The following is a 22,100-nucleotide window of genomic DNA, read 5'->3' on the forward strand; positions in this document are numbered from 1 at the left end:
TGTTCTTGAGAGGAAGGACATCAAATTGGCTACTTTTCTGACTACTTGGGACTGTACTCATTAGTTAGCAATTAGACATTAGTGGCTCTGATTTAAATTAGGAGGAAAGCTAATTTTACTTAAACAAACTGTACTTCAACTACCTTACATCCAGTCATCTTTAGTGTGCTCACATTAAAAGATTAAATAATAACAAATACATATTCTCTTAAGCCCGAGCACCCCCTTAAAGAGAGCTCTGCTCTCACCTAATACTACAGCAGCAACACAAGGAGAGTGCAGCTGTGATCGCTGGAGTTAAACGAGCTGAACTTTTCTGTGAAACTACAACACAGCAACCAATCAGGGACAAGTAGTAGGCAAGGCTTTTTTCTCCCCTCAAAATGGATTAAAGATAGAAATAATAATGTGTTAAATAAGGAATGCGCTCGAGGTGTTTAGGTGGCTTTAAAAAAAAAAGCTGGTTTAATGTAGTCCTAAAAGGATTGTTAATTCTCCTCACTTATCTCCATCACAGACCCTTGTCCTTCACTGCCCACTCCCCAGCATTGGTGCTTTCTGCAGGGGTAGATTTGGAGGATTTGGGTGACAGTCATCCAGACACAGCTGAACCAAAGTGGACCTTTTTTCTCTCTTTTTTTTTTTTTTTTACATCTTCAGAGCTTTTGGGGCTTTTCTAGAAATTCATGGTCTCCAATGGCGATTCAAAGGTTTCTCATAGAGAACAATTCGGTAGCAGTCTGTGATAAGTTTCACCTGTGCTTTTATTGTGAAATACAGTACCCACAGCAAGACTTTGACCGGAAATGCTACAAGGTTGGCATTGGTAATGGCATGTCCAATACAAAGAGTCTAGGAGGCTGTTGTTTATAATCATTCCACTTCCTAAAAAAGGTGAACATGCCCACAGTTACATTCAATACCAGCACAGGAAATTTAGCAGTTAAATGCGGTTTCTGTTCAAAATATGTTTGGATTGCTGAAAAAAAGACAGTCCTGCTAAAAGATCACACAGAGCCTGTACTGTAGTGTTATCACAGATCTGGTTTGAAAATGGCTAAATGAAAAAATACGAAATGAACAATGTTTATGGCCACATTATGGTATGTTTGCAGTTGCCAATTTAAGTTTTCCATTGGCATAACAGTTATCTGTGAAATTCTTAAAACCTAATGTTTTTTTTTTAACCTTATCCTACATGGAACAATTTCTGCTGTGTTGAGTTTTCATATTGCTGTTCAGCAAGAAACAAAAAAGACCCCCTGCACAGTTGGAATTAGATGCATTGTATTAGAACACAGTTGCATGTACTAAATTGTTGATGTTTAAAGGATAATGTATCTTTGCATTTTATTATTGCTTTGCAGTAATTTACCAACCTTTTTATATTACTTATTTGTCTTGGGAGGGAGGGGAAACGCACGCATTTCCTTCTGCATACTTCTAAACAATGTATCCATTTTTGTGTACATGCTTCCAATAAGCTTTACTGTGGTTTGTATTCCTAACCAGAGAATATATTTGTCTGTGGTGTAGGAATAGTTTTCATAGAAACTACTATAAAGGAAAGTGAAGTAAATGCAGAATCTATTTGATTATAACCGCAGTATAAAAAAATAAAACTTCTCGAATTCTATGGCATACAAACGAACTCGTATCAGGTCTGCAATGCAAGAGGAGCGTTACAAGGTTTAGAAAGCCAAAGTTTTCTTTTTTCTACGATCCGTGTATGGCCACATCTGATAAAAGTGGGGATTGTCATTTGACAAGACTGTTGCTGCATGCTGAGTGATGACGGCTACGTAAACCCACCTGCAGTAGATGTCGATGCGCGCGCACTGCTTCCTCCTAGCCTCGTCACAGAGGCTCCCGTCGCTTGGTATTTAAAACGCGCCCCTGCGCGCAGAGAGCCACAAGCATGCCTCGTCTCTAGAGAGGCAGAGCGCGTAGACTTGGAGACGCTTTGGTCCAGAGAGGGAGAGAACAGTTCAGCTGAACAGAGCACAGGAGTTGTATCCCAACTTTACTGCTGCAGGTCATTTAAACAAAGAGACCTTGTTCTCCAGGGTAAGTCCCAACCCGCATTAGATTTTTTTGTTTGTTTTTCCCTCTCCCCTTCTCTCCTCCAGCATCTGCGTTAATCATAGCTGCGCATTCCACTGTTATATGGCGATTTTGATGAGGAATAATTAAAGTAATCTAGAGATGGTAAGAACAGTTTAAGTTTAGTTTAGTTTTTTAATGTGCAGTGGTTCGAATTCTTTAAAAGTCTCACCATGACTTGTTGCTGATTAAAAAGGAAATAATAAAAAAATCACTTGATTAACGGGTAAAGGGAAAGCCCTGCGTATTTCTCCTCCTGTGCACATACGCAAGAGAAGACATCAGTCAAAAAATTTACTTTTGTAATGTATTTTTTTTTTAACTCATGACTTTTATTGATTTTTTTTTTTTTTCGGAAAAAGACTAGTTCTTTCTAAATATCTATATGCGCGACTGTCATACAAAGATGTACAGTATAGCCACATATCTGGTCATATATGCCGCCAGGCACTTGTTGCTCTTGGTATGTTTTCTTTTTTGCTTGGACTTGCAAAGATCTGAGTGTAAATGTTTCGGGCGTGAAACATGGAAATCCAGTTTTGGAGCCGAAAGTTCACATTTTTAACCGCTCACTCCTTCGCATTATATGGACATGAACTCTAAATAACGCACTTCCCAATGTTCTCTTAATTAAGCATTCCACCCTTTCTTTTCTTGGGTATAATTTTGTTTGTTTTTCCCCCCGCACTATTTCTCCTTTTTTATTTTTTTTTCTATAACATGGTGAGCAAAAAAAAAAAAAAAAAAAAACAGTTAAACATTTTAAAGTTTGTTTTCATATAACTGACTGTCCAGGGGAACAAGCCAAGAGAGGTCGACCTTTTGAGCATATGAAGTAAGTCTGCTCCTTGAAAAGTTGAGTAGAAAACTGATATCTGCTTCAATCCACGAATACGTGGATGCAACTGAGCAGGCCTTTCCTTTCTTTGGAAATAAATAGGAATAATTTCCAGTTGCTATGAAACGAATTAACATACAAACGACTTTGGGTTGTCTTTTGCAGCTACTCATGATGCTACTGAGTGCGGCAGTGATCTACTTCCCACTCCATAATTGTATTTTGTTATATAATCTTTCCTGTAATTTGTTATATGGTTGGATAAATTCCTTAGTTAATATTTGCTTGCTTATGATAGTGGGTTTTTGGTTATTTCAACCCCTAAATAGAGTCTTACCCAGCCAGACACGGCAGCATCCCCAGAGACCCGATATTCAGAACACCTTTCCCTTCCATTTCCCTATCCGTTCCAGCTGTTGTATCTCAGTGGGGTACAGGTACAAAAACGGGAAAGTAAAGGATCACAAGATTAAGTTATTCCAGCCAGAGTTCACATTATGCATTTTAAACGAGCAGTATATATATATATATATATATATATATATATATATATATATATATATAATATGAAAGAAAAAAAATCTCCCCGAGGCCACAACGCTTAGATATGTCGGTGTTTGAAGCTTCGAGTTGCCTTTAATAATATAGCTTCTCGCATCTACAGAAGTTTCTGTATTATAAACCTGTGGAGCCCAACTTTTCTGTGTTCTCGTGGTGCTGTTGATTATAAACGTAGAGTGTGACAGAACAGACGGCTCACACACAAGCTGCTCTGGAGGCAGAGCGCTGACCTTGGTGCTGAATTATTCCCGCTGCGGTCACAGTGCCTGCCCCCAATGTACCCACTGCTCACGCGGAGCTGCGGCTCTCCGGTTTCTCTGACACAAGGCACATTCCTTCCGACGCCACCCACGCGGCGAGCTGCAGAGATGTCTATATTTTTCCAAAAGTGAAAACTGCAATGCCTTCGAAAATTAACATTTTCGAAGGCATTGCAGTTTTCACTTGGATAGTGAAATCCATAGAATATGGATAGTTAATTTCAAACGCAAAAGGATCGTTTCATTGGTCTTAAAATATTTGCAAAAAGACTAATCAAGGCTAGCACAATTAGGCATTGTTTTAAGGGGAAGTTAAGGTAAACAAAGTCGCAATCGGGCATAACAATTGGGAAAAAAATACTTGTCAAGTCTATTTAGCCTCGGAAAATAAAGTTTGCATGGATTTGAGAGCAATACATTAAACTATAACAGTAAAAAGAGTTTCAAATATAAACATAAATGTCTGAAAGGATGCAGAAGTATAAAAAAAACTATTTGTTTTAATTGTTGGTTTATTCAATTATTTTGCAACTATGTTACTTGACTATTTGTCCCCTTTTTTGTAGCGTACTGGGGGGAGCGGGGCAGAAAACAGAATAGATTATGTAGGATAACTTGCATCTTGGATTAAGCCTTTAGAGACCAATTTAATAAAGACACTGGAAAAATATCTATTGCTTTTATCAAGTTGACTTTCAATTATTTCTAGAGATGCACCGATCTGATGCTTGTATTGCATATCTGTTCTGATACCGATCTAGCATTCCGATCCAATTATTTCATTTTATTGATATCATACACAGTTACCCAGCTGCAGCCTCTAGTCACTTGAATTCTATGTTTGAAATGCTGGTTACATAATTAGGCAGAGTAGCTAGTACAGATTCATATCTATAATTTCTTACCTTTTCTTTAACAATGTAGTCAAGCCTGATGCCTTTACTCACATTGTTAATAATTAATTACTTTTGCCCCATGGTTTCCATGTCTGTTAGAACCCAGAAAGTGCTTAATTTGTTCACACTGTGTGGACGCAATCACAAAAAAGCAATCGTTTAATAGCATTACTTTTTTACCTCTATTTTCAGTCCAAATTTTTAACCCGATGAAACACCTTGTTAATATATATTCTGTCCCCCTTCAAATGATCCAGCAATTGCTGATCATAACAGATTTGCAGGAATCTGGTTCCAGACCTGAGGACCAGAGAAACTGAACACCTACTAACTAACAACCTCGACAAGCATAGAGCAACAATTTTTTTTTCTCATATATGTATATGTATATGTGTATGTGTATATGTATATATGTATATGTATATATGTGTATGTGTATATGTGTATATATGTATATGTACATATATGTATATATAGCAAGTTGTACATTTGTGAAAATTAAATGTTGAATGGAAGCTTAATCAAAACCAGGGATCCACTCCTTAAAGGTGCAGTAGGAGATCTTTTCTGACGCATTTTTACCATGTGGCTTGAAGATCTCCCCACAGTCGCGTAGCAAGCAGTGAAATAGAAGGTATGGAAGTAAAACTAAAATAAATGGTCCCCGCTACAGTGTGAAATCAATGAGTAACATCCACCAATCACAAAACACGGTCAGTTATACACTATCGGTTCGTGACACGTCAATCATGGTCGTCTGCTTGTCCCTCCGCCCTGTGAGCGTACTGTACCCTGACACATGAATGAATCGACTCCCCCAATGCTCATGCAGGACGCCATGGCTGGAAGCTAGCCACTGTTATGCTACGTTCACACCTAAAGCAGCAAGAGCAGCGAAGGTGTGTGTGCTGCTTTACTTTTGATGCTTGTACAAGTTTAGTTCTGATGTGCGGCTGAAGCATCTTTGCTGCTCTAGCTGCACGGTCGAAAAATGGACGTTGGGTGGAGCTACCGTTTCCTTTCTTTGCCTGTGACAATGGCAGCTATATTTGCTGTGATCAGTGGGTGAAAAGTAGTTTCAATCTATTTTGAAGTGAGAAAGTCCACCTGAAACCATTGTCAGTGCAGTCTGTTCATCCAGATTACCATCCTGCCTTCAAATACTATTTCTGTCGGAGCCGCTCAGACCCCCGTACACCGGCTGTGCGCCATCACTAGGAATCACTTTCAACAGCAGCCTCTGACCCGGTTGCCTCCTCGCGGTTTGCCGCAGCGGCTGGAAGGCATTTTTCATGCATGTAAAAGCGAATATGTTTTGCTGGCAGAATACCGCATTTTAAGTTACTTTAGGCATTAATAATCTGTTTCAGAAGAGTGATCATAGCGCACTGCATCGTGCTGTGCCTGTCTCAGTGCCAGCTCCCAGATCAGCGAAGCGCTGCTCCTGCTGCTCGGATGCGCTGCTCCTGCTGCTCGGATGCGCTGCTCCTGCTGCTCGGATGCGCTGCTCCTGCTGCTCGGATGCGCTGCTCCTGCTGCTCGGAAGGGCTGCTCCTGCTACTCTAGATACACTGCAGACAGCATGCACGTTCATGTGTTTTGAAGGCGTGGTTTTGAGGGGTGGTCTGAAGGGTGAGGCATGGTTGTGTATGTTCAAAAATTTAGCTTGCTGGAACAGTTTTTCTAAGATCTCCTACTGCACCTTAAGTACTGCAATCCTGTAACTTTGAAATGCATGCCAACTATAGCACACCTCAATTAAAAGCTGCCATCCAAAATAATTTAGAGAAATTAAATGCTTTTAGACAAAATTTGAATAGACAATAATCCTTTGTTCTTTAACTAAAGCTTGTCAAATTAAATGTGCATTTTCAGAATTATCCTTAAAAAAAAACAAAATTGCAATTACCCAAAAACATTGACTGAAAAGACATGATTAGTCGTTCCAAACCAAATTACCTCTGTCTTACGAAGGTTCTGGAAATGCAGCTTCATCTATTTCACTTTAATGTTGTTCAGATAATTGAGTTTTAATTAGATTACAATCTATATAAATTATCCAAATGATGTTGGCAACATTTTAAAACACTGAACACATTGCTTACTATATCCGAAAGCATATTTTCCACTTTAATGTATAGAAAATCTTTGCCAATACACAAACATAGTAATTCTCTCAACATAAAGCAAACTTGCATTTTATCTCTGATGCTAAAGATTGTTTAACCATGAAAAGGTCATGTTTATCTTTAAATTACAGATGCTCTTTAAAAGAAATGTTGCTAGTAATGGAATTTGAGATTTCTGAATGCAAATCGCCTGTAATTAAATATTTACAGTATTACAATCTATATATTTGCTTTTCAAATGATTGCTGCTAATCTTATGTTTGCTGTGCAAACACATCTCTCGGATAACTGTGGAACATATGGTTTCCAGTTCTGCAGTTCTCTATTTCTTTTTCTTTTTGAGAGATTGAGAGATTTTCAAGATCTAATTGGTAGCCTTTAAAATGTACCTGTAAAAGAAAGGGAAAGCAGAGAATGTTTTTGAACCAGTTAGTACAGAGGCATTAAGGCTTCTGGACAGGTCTATGAGTTACTAGTTTAACTTGAATATCTTTGTTTCCTCTTTTTTCTTTTTTTTTTTTTTTTTTTTTTTTAGAACCTGAGGGCAATCGTGCAAGTGAGCATAAATAAACACACAGTCTCATACAAGCACAATGCAGGAGTCAGAGCCCACAGTCTGTCAGCTGCAGCCCAACATCATCTCAGTTCGCCTTTTTAAGAGGAAAGTTGGTGGCTTGGGCTTCCTGGTGAAGCAGAGAGTGTCCAAGCCACCTGTCATCGTGTCAGACTTGATTCGCGGGGGAGCTGCAGAAGAGTGCGGCCTGGTGCAGGTGGGTGACATCGTGCTGGCTGTCAACAACAAGCCACTGGTGGACCTCTCTTATGAGCGAGCTTTGGAGACTTTGAAAAATGTGTCCCCTGAGAGCCATGCTGTGCTTATCCTCCGTGGGCCTGAAGGCTTCACCACCCACTTGGAAACCACATTGACCAGAGATGGCCGTCAGCGTACGGTGAGGATCACCAGACCAACCTTCCCACCCTCAAAGTCTTTTGATCAGTGGTCCCCTCTCAGTGCCTACAGTCCTGGGCAGCAACACAACAAAGACCCCCAGCTGAGGGCCATTGAGAACCTGTCCTCTCCTTCCATCACCCAGACTCTCTTGCAGAGAGGAGGCGTGCCGGGCCAGGATGGAGGCCGTGGGGTTCTCCTATGCAATGGGCTGGAAGAGAACAACGACCTTCTAAAGGAGATTGAACCTGTGTTGCACCTCATCAAAAACAGCAAAAAAGAGATTAACGGAGAAGGCCAGCGGAATGCAGGGAGAAGTGATGCAGAGATTCAAGTGGCATGGTAATTTCCAATGTGATAAAACATTATTGATTGCTTAGTTCAACTGTGCATGTCCTGTTTTCTCCTGAAAGCTGATTACTGCAGTTGAAGTCCAGTTAGAATTAGACCTGAGACCCTTGAGCGAAAATGTTTTTGGCTTAAGGAAGAGCTTGCAACTGGTTTGCTTACTGAAAGAATTCCTGTTCATTGTGCCATCATGCAGTCTTTTAACAGCCTGGCACATCTGTGTTGCATTAACTGTTACATCCAGGCTGTCAGTACTATGACTCAGACTACAGTGGTGTACATAATTCATGTCTGCATGCCTCCAGTAAACCTCACTTAAAGTGACAGTATTTGCAATATATTTGTCAGCTGCATTTCTTGACTTGTTAAACCCATTATGATGGTTCCATTTGAAGTCTCTCATCTGTGTTACAGCTTTTCTTTACTGTGAAGCTGCTAAATGTGGTGGCAAAATCCAACAAATTTCAAATTTTTGAGGTAGCTTGTTAAAGAGAGTCTCAGTTCTAAAGTTTAGAGCTCGGTGGAGAAATGTCAAATCATTAGCTCAGCTGTCAAGGATCTTATGAGGATTTAATCAGGAGGGTCATAAATGGTGCACTTAAGTGTAGAATAACTGAAGTACTGTAAGTTTTAACAGTCCTTGGGGAGTAGGTTTTACAAGACCTTTCAGGGCAAAAAAAAAAGATCAATGTTTGTGTTTGCCTACATGATCTGCACAGGGTTCTGTTATTGGCATCTGGGTTATCTGCTTCTGCGATAAATTGTAATCGGATTGAGGCCGCAGTCTGATTATGATCAATTTCTCATTCTTAGCCAACCAATGCAAATCATTTTATGCCCATCATAAATATGATTTAATTTCCATGCTTAGGTTTGTTGAAGCACACTAAAACAATACTTTTAAATTAGTTTAGAGGAACTGGATTTGAACATTTCTGAAGCTAAAACTAAGCAAATTAATAACCAAACGCATGGTGTTGAGTGGTAGGATAAGGTCTTTCTTTGCAGGTCTTGCATATAAATGGCAAATTCCAGGAATGCACCAAAAGAGCATTTTTAATGCTTATTTAAGTTTATTTGATTACTTTATTTAAATGCAATGAAGCTGTTTAAGCCACACTATGCTAATTTTCGTTTTCTTTCCATCAGCAACACAGTGAGCTGTATCAGTTACACAATTCTACAAGAGTCCATTTTGATCGTTATACAAAGTATTTCAACGTCTGAACACTGATTAAATGTTGCTGAGTTTTTTGACCTTGTTTACAGAAGGTTTTCTTACACCTTTAAGTTTTACCGATTTTGCAGACATGAAAATAATACCACAGGATGTCCTTTTTAAGTGAACTCTCCTTTGTTAGTGGCTGACCATCTGTCAGAAGGAGTGTGTAGAGTGTGAAGAAAAAACAGGTTTTAAGTCTTTAAAAGTTGGTGTATTTCTTTTTTTAACACAATATATCAATATATCTTGTGTTGTCCTGTTTTGATAAGTGTCAGATTTCAAGATAACCTTTTCCAAATTCTTACACCAATTTTTACAGATGTTGCTATTGTATTGCATCTACATCTAGAAACACAATGTCCTGAATGCTGTGACCACACCCTTTTGGTAGTCAGGTGCTGTAGCACTCCTCTGGCCTTTTTAACCCCACGTAAACATCCTCTAACGAAGACTTTGTAACAAAACCAGACTAATACTAATCTACTTATGTAGGTAATTCTTGTGCATAATCAGTTCTCATCTCTCATGTCTCTGCTAAATTTAGTCTTTAAAGGAATCAAAATTTTATCTTTTACAGTTAAAAATTGAATAAAGAAAATGACCAAGATTACGGTGTAACCAGGTTCTTTAAAAGGCTGAGGTTTCTGAAACGCCAATATGTTTAAATAAAAAAAATATATAATTAAAAAAAAGTCAGTTCTATGACATTTGGTTTTAAGGATTTGGGCAATCAGTTTCAGTTTGAGTTGAGGTTAAAGGCCACATTTTTTTGCATGTCTAACAGGAATTCAGATTTGCTGAATACAGATGACAAAGATTTTTTTCAAATGTATTTGAGGGAGTTAAAGGAAATGACTATCTGGACACAACCTTGTGAGATTTTCCCCACATATATCTTGTTTAGCTTGACTACTATGATCTCCATATCCAGTACCTTTGTTCATAAAGGGGGGTCAATGACGGACCTCATACTGTGCTAGTGAAATTCCATTTTAGATATGCAAAGAACCATTTAGTCACAGCTTTACTATGTGTAGAGTTGCCTAAATTGCCAGCTATTAAATGTTACTTTCTTATTGTAATTAACTTCCTAAACGGGTTGCTCAGTGGGGCAGTGAGTAGCACTGCTGCCTTGCAGCAGAAGATTTGGGGTTCGATTCCTGTCCCGGGGTCTTTCTGCATGGAGTTTGCATGTTCTCCCTGAGCATGTGTGGGTTCTCTCCGGGTACTCCGGCTTCCTCCCACAGTCCAAAAGCATGCCTGTTAGGTTAATTGGTGTGAGTGTGTGCGTGAATGGTTGTATGTCTTGTTTGCCTCTGTGTTGCCCTGCGATGGACTGGCAACCTGTCCAGGGTGTACCCCGCCTCTCGCCCATTGACTGCTGGAGACCCCAATTGGGACAAGCATGTCAGATAATGGATGGAATCGTTTGAGTCAATGCCTCATATTTTTTTTTAAGTTTGTTAATTTGCACAATAGAAACAAAGCTTAGAAAATGTACTTTTGTGCCTTTAGTAGTTTCTTTAGTGCTGTACAATGTAGTGTCCAGCCCAGTATAATGACTCTACAAAAAGAGAACAATTCTGACCAATCTTACACTTTCAACAACAGAAAACTTTGTTAAAAGTGTACCAAGGGATGCTTGAATAACACAATTACATAAAAAAAAGGGTTAATAAATTATCCATCTTACAAATTCTTTTATGCCTTTCAGACTTTCAGCAATCTCTAAGTTATCTAACTAAAGGTTGTCTAGGAAATAGGAAGATCTCCAAGCTGTAGTTAAGCTAATATTTTTCTTGGTAGTTTTTCCACATTAGTATTTCGAATCAGCTTTTAAAGACCTTTTGTCAGGAACAGAAAAGACTGAAACAATGAACATTGCTTGTTTTCAGCCGGGGAGGAGGTATATTTTCACAGTAGGACGTCAGACAGATGATTCTCTGCGTCAGTCAGTGCTAATCTCAAATGACACATGCAACTTCTCCCATTGTTTGAGCCTGTTTGAACCCCAACTCTACTGCATTGGCAAGAATATGCTTTGCAAAATTGTGGCAATAACGGGATGGTACGTGAAAGGAAGTGTGAAACAGAGAAATAATGCCTGCAAGGATTGACAATTGGCAGCGACACATGCTTATGGCGATGGGCCAAGGGCAGATGGGTGGGGTGGGTGGGGGGGGGGGGGGGGGGGGCTTTTGGAGGCAAAATCTGGGTGGGCGTTTTAGTTGAGAACTAAACTTCACTAGGGGAATTCTTTGTGTGTTTTATACTGTGGCCCCCCCTCCTCCCAAAGCAAACACACACAATGCTTATTAGGCATCAAAAGCGGTTGCCTCAAACTGAGATACAGTATCATTATTTTGTACATTTCTTCCCTGTAACTCAAATATTAGTTGTAGTGTTATCCCAAATTATAATTTTCATACCTATTAGGTGAAATTTTGAATTGGCTTAAGGATACTTAAGTCATACAGAGACTAACTGAACACAACTAGCCCACTTTCCAACATTAAACAAACCTATGTACTTGTAACCTTCTTAAAATAAAAACAATGCTATGTAGGGGCTGTGTTTTTAGACATGATGAGGGATGTCATAATTTTGATAGCATGTTGGTGAGCACACAAGTGTTGTGTCAACTAACCCAAACCTGAGTATTGTCAAGTCTGTGTGTACCTTTGATTGTCTGGGTTTGCTTTATGTCGGGTTTTAAATTGAAATGAAATTGGTTTGCACAAGATCAGAGAGGACACACCTAATGGAAACCTTCTTTCTCTCTTCCAGGGATCTCGGGGTGGGAAATGAGAAATTCACGCAGCTGGTCTCAGATAACGACAGGGTGATGGAAAACATGCCAGTGGCAGACCACAATGCTGATATTGACAAGGTAAATAAAAGAATTGACAAAACATTAATTAAGCAGTAATATGAGAGTTTTTGTCCTATTTGGGTCCCGCTCACCAGCCCACAAAGTTTTTGTAACTCCTTTACATTTTTCATGTAACTGTAAACTTCAACACATGGGCTGCTGACAAATCTAGTGGTGTTGAGTATTTTGACAGCTGGGGTATTAAGTTTGTCAAGAAGATGGATCAGTCATATATTTAACAACTCTGGCCTTTGAGGAAGAGTTGAAAGACGCATAATGGAGGCAGCATTGTTCTGAGGTGATCTATTTCTTTAGCAGAGACAAAGAAGCTGGCCAAAGTAGATTCAGAGACCCTATTGAGGACTATACAAGGTGATCTTTAAAGATAACCTTTTAAAAACAGCAAAAGACAGGATATAAGGGTGGAACTTCACCTCCCAGCAGGTCAATGCTAAACACACAACCAGAGCTACGATTGGCTAGATACAGTGCATTCCAGAACTAAACATGCAGTAATTAAGACTCTGCAGCCAGTTCAATCTAAACAGGCACTCTGCATCAAATTAGACTGAGCATGACTTTTTTTTTTTTTTTACAAGGAAGAGGGAAAAAAATAAGAAAAAAGAATAAAATACATTAAAGTTTAATTGTATTGGCCGTGTTAAATTGCCTCTTGATCAAAGCACATAAGCATTGCGTCTTTCAAGTTCTGGGCTCTCTGAGCATTGAATATGACCTCCACACACAGGATCTCATCACGGGTTGGAGTGATGTGGGTAGTGTCACAATCTGCAATGCCACATTATCTGCACATTTCTGATGCTGCTGGAGTCGTCATCAATAGAGCCGGATAGGATGGAATATTTCCAGTAGACCCAATGAATACATGCAGCTGCAGAACTGTTCCTTCCAATCAATAGACTCCCTGCCTTCACTTAATCCAGCCACTTAGACCTGTGAACATTTTGGGAGAATAAGCGAGAATTTTTTTATTTTTTATTACCGACTGCAGGATGACGAGTGGAATGACTTAAGAATTCAACTTTTTACATTTTATTTTTCCCAGAATTGGAATAAATATGAAATATCTCTCTGTTGATAATCTTATTGAGCCTGAGTATTTTTAAGAAAGTGCCAGTCGAGTTTTTTTCCAACTGCCAGAATTTCAGATGACATGTTGAACTGCAATCCAGTTTTGTCTCTCAGACAAAAGATTTTTATTCTTCAGCTAAAGTTACTCCTCCATTATGATTCGTATGTAATCACTTTGCAAAACTATGATGGCAAAAAATTTCACCCGATTTCTGGTGACACTCTCAATGAAGAGGCTGCTGAAATCGGGAAATGTGACTCACAATCTTTTTTTTTTTTTTCTTAATCCTGAGAATCGCATTAATATTTAACAATGACAATTTCTCCTCTTAAGCTGTCTGTGTCATCCGCTTTCTATTGCTTCTCTCATTCCACCCCCACCATCTTGATTCTCATCATCTCAATTTCCTATGAGAAGTTTTAATGGTTGGGACGAGGAGCTTTTACTGTATAACTACATTTGCTGCAAAGACTTTGGAAATTATTTCCATTATGCCATTTTCTTCATCAGATTAACTGTTGTTGTCATTTCTTGTAAAGCAGACCCTCCCTCTACATCCGTACCTCACTTGTGACATCATTGTTTTTCAATTGATATCTATAGGGTGGGATGAGGGATGTTTAGATCAATTAGATACAGGAAATATAAAACGTAATTTTGAGTTGTGGTTTAAAGAAAAACAAGGAAACCTAGAAAAGGAGAAAAAATTTATTTTATTTATTTTATTTTTTTTTACCAGCAGTTGATGCTTAACTTGTCATTTATTCATTTTGCTTCAGGTCCACAAAGGTGTGGACATGCAGATTCATTTATAATAAATAGATCATAACTTTATGGGGCTGTTTTACCCAAAAAGAAAGGACTGGTCACTACATTCTTGCAGTTTTTATAAAAGACTAAAAGCATCAAACACCTAAAGGTAGTGCTCAAACAGCTCTTAAAGCTTCATACAAAATGAAGAATGGCTACAACAATCAAGTAGGAAAATTTAACTTCTGTTAATGCCTAGGATGACTAGGATGAGTAGCATCCATCTTATAGGAAGTCGGGTATCATCCTGTTGATGTCAGCGAGTATTCCAGTTTAAAAATTTCCAACAAAGTAGGAAATTTCAACTTCCAAGGATGGGTGGAATGCGTCACAAATGAGAGGCTTTTGACATCTTTAGTTTCAGGGAGGCTTAATGAGCAAAAGCAACACCTATAGCCGAAGTTTAAGATTTCTTTTAGGGGGGTCTTTAAATGCGAACACCAGTTTCATTTCAATAGCGATTAAACTTCACTGAACTAACTTAAATTTAATTTTACAATCCTTTGAAGGGTTGCTTGAGTAATGACAAAATTCTTGTCTCAGTGATTAAGCCTGTAACATGGCAGTAACACATTTTTCACTTTAAAAATGCTTTTTCTAGTTGGTAAAGTAATAATTTTTATTGGCTTATAATCATAAGTGGTTATATATAAGGATTTGAAATATTACATGAATTCAAACAAGTTTCATTTCCTAAAATAAGTGACAAAATGCTTTGCCTTTTCCATCAAATTGTATTTGTCATCTTGTCTGTCAAATATACTGTTTTCTCACCCCTCGTGGGGTGGTATGTGTCATCCTCAAGCTCGGGTCCTCTACCAGAGGCCTGGGAGTTTGAGGGTTCTGCGCAGTATCTTAGCTGTTCCTAGGACTGCGCTCTTCTGGACAGAGACCTCTTATGTTTTACCTGGAATCTGCTGTAGCCACTCTCCCAGTTTGGGGGTCACAGCCCCCAGTGCTCCAATTACCACTGGCACCACTGCTGCTCTTACTTTCCACATCTTTTCTAGCTCCTCCTTCAGTCCTTGGTATTTCTCAAGCTTCTCGTGTTCTTTCTTCTTGATGTTGCTGTCGCTTGGGATTGCCACATCTATCACTACTGCCTTCTTCTGCTGTTTGTCGATCAACACGATGTCTGGTTGGTTAGCCATCACCTGTTTGTCAGTCTGGATCTTGAAGTCCCATAGGATCTTAGCTCGGTCATTCTCAACTACCTTAGGAGGTGTCTTCCATTTTGACCTTGGGACTTCCAGCCCATACTCATGGCAGATGTTCCTGTACACTATGACAGCTACCTGGTTGTGGCGTTCCATGTATGCACTTCCTGCCTGCATTTTACACCCCGCTGTTATGTGCTGTATTGTTTCAGAGGCCTCTTTGCACAGTCTGCATCGGGGGTCCTGCCTGGTGTGGTAGACCCTGGCCTCTATTGATCTTGTACTGAGTGCCTGTTCTTGTGCTGCCATGATTAGTGCCTCTGTGCTGTCCTTCAGTCCAGCCTATACGCCGTGGTATACGCCGTGCAGCGGCTTGTCCCTCCATGATGGTTCTCCTTCCTCTTTCTTGTGTGTGTGTATGTATGTATATATATATATATATATATATATATATGTGTATATATATATATATATATATATATATATGTGTATATATATATATATGTGTATATATATATATATGTGTATATATATATATATGTGTATATATATATATATGTGTATATATATATATATGTGTATATATATATGTGTATATATATATGTGTATATATATGTGTGTATATATATATATGTGTATATATATATATATATATATATATATATATATATATATATATATATATATATAATATATTTCTGTTTTGACATTTAAATTCCCATTTGTATCTACTCTAGGTTGAAAATTCAGAGAACACTGACATTCAAAATCTGTTCATGTAAAAGTAATACTACCAAAGTGTCCATGCTGCATTTTTCATAAAATGAAATGCCAAAGTTTTTAGCAAATCGACAGCCTTCCTTTTTTTTTTTGGCTGTCAAGAAATCATGTTTCTGAAAATCTTTTGGGGAATTCTGAATAAAACTTTCTCAGCACTGAATTCTTCCAACATTTCTGTGTCAATCATGTGTCACTACTTAACCGTGCAGTGAGTCTTGCTGATGTTTGAGCCTGAACATACCATGAGAAAATGTCTTTGTCTTCTGTTCAAACCTCCAGATCACTTTTTGTGATTTTTTTTTTTTTTTTTAAAGCACAAAGACTCAGCCAGTCAACACTGTTGGTATTCTCTCCAGAAAGCATAATGATTGTGTTCCTGTTGCTCAGAACTGTTTAAATGTGTAATTAACAATGCTTTAGGAGATGATGAGAGAGCTTCAAGAAAGTGCCATTGATTACGCTGATCTTCGGCAATCACTTGCTGCTTTTCGCGAGGAACGTTTACTGTCGACTTTGGGGTTAAATTGCCTTTATTGATCAGTAAGTAGCTTGAGAACCCCAATCAAGGGAGAGCAGTTTTACCCTCGACTGTTTGGTGCTGATTGCTTTTATTATGGAGTAAAAAATGAAATGGAACTGTAAGAATGGAAAAATGTCAATGGTTTCTGTAATGGGCTTTACTTTCATAAGTCTCTGTGAGAGAGTCTTGAGCACAATGCAAAACAATTTTCTTCTGAGAAGTAAGAGCTGGGGTCCACACTGATTGCATGATGAAATGCATCCCTATAATGATTGTTTGTCTTAAACTCTTCCGTCAATGTCTATTTGTCTCGCTCACATTTGCTTCATGGCAGTTGGAGGGCTGTGTCACTTTTCAGCTTTTCTCAATGTGACTCCTGGTGGGAAATGGCTCACCCATCCTGCACCACTTGCTACAAGGGTCAGAGCCTATTAGTGTACTTACAGTTGTAATTCATGCAAATCTAAATGTCTGTGTGCTCTTTGCAGTCTACAGCCCAGGGCAGGACCTCACCCATTAAGTCTGTGCAAAATGGCAGCCCCTCCAAATGCCCTCGCTTCATAAAGATCAAGAACTGGGAGACGGGCACCATTTATAATGATGTCCTCCACCACGGTTGCAGTAAGGTAAGGCAGGAAAAAAACTCTTATTGAAATACATTTTTCATTGCTGCAACCACTAACAAAAACCTAACTAAGGGATGTTTGCTACCAAGGTCTAAGTCTATTTCTAATGCCATTATAAAGAATAAGTGTATGGATTCTGCCCCACTCTTTTTAAATGAAAAAACAGGTATCAAAAGTACAAAGGGAAACAGAAATGCCTCCACTGATGGCACAACTTGAATAACATATTTTTTAATGAAATTGGTATATCACTAGTTTTGTAATGTAAGTACATTTTAAATTGATAAGTTAATTACTGTGGTCATTGATGTAACAGGGTTTTATCGGTTTTTACATAATTCCTTTTCCCTTGTACCTTAGTTTACTTAACTTTGAAAGAAAAGGCTATCTTAGCCTTATCATTTTACATTAGCTTGTTTTAAGACGAGCCCATGGTGAACTGTCTTGCTGAAATGAGTCCTTATTGCTCATCTTAATCCAAAAGTATACATTTTGTATATTCCTATAATGAAAAAATCAAAGCTCTTCATTAAGTTTAACTCTACAGAGTTTATGCATGTTTTCCTCTTTATATGATGATTACGCCCCAAAGTGCTGCTATTTTCATCATACAGATAGACTTTGTTTGTATCAGAGCCCTCTAGTCAGATGTTTTTTTCATGTGGATGGGGTGTCTGCTTAATGCAGCTGCTGAAGCTAGCGGAGCAGAGTCTGAGAGGCAGGAAAACCCTGCAAAGCTCATAAGACGGACAGAGACTAATACAGTGTTAAAGATAACAGGTGAATTTGACTAGACGTTGCATGGCCACCTGTTGAAGTAGGCCTAAAACTGACCTGACGGACAAGGATGCATTAAATCTGCCAGTCTCATGAAATCCAGCTAAACCCAATAGCAGACCTGGCTTCTTTAGCTCTAGACGTAAAAGATATTGGTCTGCTGAATTGAAACCCAAATCATCCCTGGAGGGGATGGAGACCATCATCCATGAGATTGTTCAGCAGTTATTTATAGGGATGCACGATATTGGGATTTTGGCCGATATCAGATATGCCGATATTTTAAAACTCATGTAGCCAATAACCGATATCGATACCGATGTTAAAGCTGGACAAAAATAAGTAGTCATTGAAAATAGCAGTTTTGTTATCCATTCCTGACAAAATAATATACTCAAATATATTTTCATATCCTGATATCAAATTGATTTTTAAAAACGAGGTATCGATCTATTTTACTTTCAAAATCTTGTGAAATTTCATCGTTCTGTTACAAACTCTTGTGATATTTTGCAAATTCTTGTGAGATTTTGTTAGTAAAATAGATCGATACCACGTCAATATATCAACATATAAAAAAAAGGCAAAATTTCGTGAATTTTCGGGGGATTTCGTAGCATAACGATGACGTATAGCAATATTTCATTAGTAAAAGAGATTGATATGGTGTTTTTAAATGGCAATATATCAGCATATGAATTTTGTGATATTTTAATGTATCAATGTTTTTCCCTCGTCTTTAGAAGTTTTTAAGTCTGTAAAAAAGAAGTTTTTGAGGAAGAGAAAGAAGTAGTTGTTTTTTTTTTTTTTTGACTTTAGAAACTCAGAAGCTGATCAAATATCGGGTTAAATATCGGTGGGGTGGCCGATATCTGATATTCAGTTTTAAGGCCGATACAGGCCGATACCGATAGGGGGCCGATTATATCATGCATCCCTAGTTATTTACTAAAGAAACTTAATGCAGACAAGGTGAAGAGACATAGCTTACAAGGAAGTGGCATGATTTGGTCAATGCCCCCTGTTGCAAATGCAAAAGCTCCTTTTCCACCTCCTGGGATTGTTTTTTTTCTACGTAGTTCTGAATGAAGAAAGCCGAGAAGTGATTCTTCTGAACACAGAAATTAGATTTACAGTTCGGTGTGTATATCTGGGGAGTGTGAAGTATGAAAGGCTATACCAGCCGCGATTCGAATTTCATCAAACTGCATAACCTCTAAATTACTGAGTTCTTTTAGACCGACCATGTTCTATGGCTTCGATGCTGGCATCATGTGTTTCATCACAGGACCTGAAAGTCATAGTAATGGGGATCATCACAACAACAAAATAATGTCTGGTTAAAAACCATGCTGGATCTTATGATGACATCAAAGATGATTTGACCTTACTTTACTGGACCTGGACACTTTAGTCACTTTTGAAATTAAGAAAAAAGAAGACAATCGTATATTTTTCCAGTACCCTGGGATAATTCCAACATGGCTTCCCTCTTTTGCCTGATCAAATAACTATAGTTTTTGAAGATTTTCAACTAGTGCTGAAGGCTGAACATTAAATGAGCTTTCTGGGTTGATAAAGCGGTGTGCACGCTAACCACCTAATATTTAAGGGTAGCCTGTTGTGCCATTCCTTATTCTTGGAATACAGTCAGTATCATAGAACTAATGTTGATTATTATATGATTTGGTATAATTTGAATCAAAGGTCTGACTTCAGTCCCATGTTTTCTTAGGAAAATATTGAATATATGGATAGAATTGTATTTTTGCACTGCATTAAACTATCCCTAAGTTTACTTGGTTACAGCAATCTCATTGATAGAGTTTCTTTACCATTTGTGGCTTACCCTTCTAGCAGAGGGGGCTGATGATGATTGCTGATGATGAACAACAAATGGGTCAGCACACTTTCTCCCAAGCTGTGTTACAATTGAGATACTAAAATAAGCACACAACAAAACCAATATTGTTCATCTTAAGGCATTCCATTCTTGGTGGTTCTCTATATTACATAAAAGATGCTAAATAATTCTCCAAAACATTGGGACTAAAATGGCTAAAACCTTATAGTTGGCCATCGAATAGCATGATGACATATTTTGTCGTGCTACCAAAGTTTATTTTTTAGTATAGAATCTATCTACCCATGAATAGGTAAGCATTGCTGTTTTTAAAGCAAGCACTGCCCATTTGTAAACAGCAGCCAAATCTCTTTGGTGGCTTAGCAGATAGCCTGTCGTGTGCATCCCAATGAATGAGCTGTAATGGCATCTTCAGATTTATTATATATTACAGATGATCCGTCTTTTTCCAAAAGGACAGCTGGCTGGCATGAATACCCAGAGCAGTGTGATGAGCGGACGTGCTAGAGCATGAGTTATTCCTTTGTCTTATTTTTAACTCTGCTCATCCATTTTTGCCGTCACCTCTTTGTTTAATTGGTCTTGCTATTGCTTGTTGTCGGCTACCTTTTCCCAGCTTGATTTTTTTCTTTCTTATTCTTGAACATTTCTTTTTGTTTTCCATGTTTTTTGTTTTTCCTCATTTTGCTCACAGATGGATTTCATTCTTTGTATTTCTTGTTTTTTTGGACACACTTTTTTAAACTGTTGGCCAAGTGTCAGTGGGTGGTTTAGCTTCACAAGCCAATTTTGGATGTACTTGGGTCATAGTCAAATTATCTTTTTGCTAAAACCCTCCACTTCTGATCTTTGTTCTCCAAAGAAATCAAGCCTGCTGACCAATATCGATAATAATAAGCTGATGACACAAGGTTGCATCAAGGTTTCTTTTTTCCCCCATTGTAGCCATCTGTTTTTTTTTCTTTGCCTCTCCTTCTGTATTTCAGTCTTCAAGTCCTTGTTTTATGAAGCAGCAATATGACTCATAGACTTACTCATTCATTGACACACATACTATCCATTGATTATAAAAAAAAAAAAAAATGTAGCAATTCAGTGACTCGAACATTGAGTATAGGATTTAGAGTTAATAATAAAACAGATCATTATAGAAATGTCATCCAATAGTCTGGGTATGACTTGATAGTACAATGCAGGGTCTTGGTTCTTACTTTTTGGTCTCTGATTGGACAAGCAGTGACGAACTATCTGAGGTTTTGAACCTTGACGTATCTCCTTAGTAGGTGTCCTGAGGTCTTGTAACCGGGACATGTACAATAAGTCATATGAAAGGTTGAGAACTGAAGGCAGTAAAACTGTCCCAGCAGGAATTGCAGGACCACAAATAACATTGAGTTTAAGGTTTGTGCGCAAAGTTTTTTTTAAAGGGTATAAAGAATTTCAAATTTCATGTTTTTATTATCATTTCCTTTTGTTTAGTTTTTTGAATTTTCTGATGTTTAGCATTTTGGTGTACGCCACTCATCTGCCTACTTAATTGCAGATGCCAATCTGTAGTGAAAATGTCTGCATCGGTTCTGTGATGGTGCCAAACCAGCATGCACGCAAACCAGACGAAGTTCGAACCAAAGAGGAGCTTCTTCCCTTGGCTGCTGACTTTATTGACCAATACTACACATCTATTAAAAGGCAAGTTAAGCTTTTAACGGAAAGCAATCTAAACCAGTGAGATTTCATAGTGTTTGAATGATTAACTTAATTCGATTTTCATCTAATTCTAATGATCTAGACAACAAAATGGGAAATCTGTTGGCATGTCACACTGATAATCGGTGCAGAAATACAGCAGAAAATGTTTTAACTAAGTCACAAAACTGATCTCAACTTCATTTGATCCCATCCTAATTACATTTTTATCTGAAAAAAGACACTTTCTTCCTGAATTTTTTTTTTTCATTTCTGAATTTATGCATCATCTAAAGAGATCTACAAATTTTATCATAGCATGCAACTTTTTACTTTAAATTTTTTAATAAACAGAAAACTAACAGGAAAACTAAAGCTCAACAGTAAAATAGTCTAACCTTTTCTGGGACTATATTTTCTTTTACATTTTCTGTTATTTACTGGCTGTTATACTTCTATTTTCTATCGTACTTGCCCTTAACTTTTAGAGTTAAGGGCAAGTTAACATTTCCACATTTGCTATAAAGTTTAATTTTACATATACAGGCTTTATGCTTTATGAAAACATTGCAAAAAAAATGACATTTAAAGTTCAGAAGAGGAGGCAA

General features: G+C 38.0%; 1 protein-coding gene across 3 annotated transcripts in view; it reads left to right on the top strand.

Annotated features, from left to right (window-relative positions):
* Nucleotides 1-1,900: 1,900 nt before the first annotated feature.
* The window catches only part of nos1 (nitric oxide synthase 1 (neuronal)), a 59,429-nt gene continuing 39,229 nt past the window's right edge, over nucleotides 1,901-22,100 (top strand). Inside the window, exons 1-5 of one of the 3 annotated variants that reach the window (XM_038293578.1) lie at nucleotides 1,901-2,067; nucleotides 7,323-8,078; nucleotides 12,094-12,196; nucleotides 17,028-17,165; nucleotides 21,350-21,495. In XM_038293578.1, the coding sequence (XP_038149506.1) occupies nucleotides 7,381-8,078; nucleotides 12,094-12,196; nucleotides 17,028-17,165; nucleotides 21,350-21,495 (1,085 nt within the window). In that variant the 5' untranslated portion in view covers nucleotides 1,901-2,067; nucleotides 7,323-7,380. Of the gene's footprint in view, nucleotides 2,068-7,322; nucleotides 8,079-12,093; nucleotides 12,197-17,027; nucleotides 17,166-21,349; nucleotides 21,496-22,100 lie in introns of those variants that run through there. The other 2 variants (XM_038293591.1, XM_038293583.1) reach the window with 2 other exon arrangements.

Source organism: Cyprinodon tularosa, unplaced genomic scaffold, assembly GCF_016077235.1.
Source record: "Cyprinodon tularosa strain WSP-4 unplaced genomic scaffold, ASM1607723v1 ctg109, whole genome shotgun sequence".
Taxonomy (NCBI): Eukaryota; Metazoa; Chordata; class Actinopteri; order Cyprinodontiformes; family Cyprinodontidae; genus Cyprinodon; species Cyprinodon tularosa.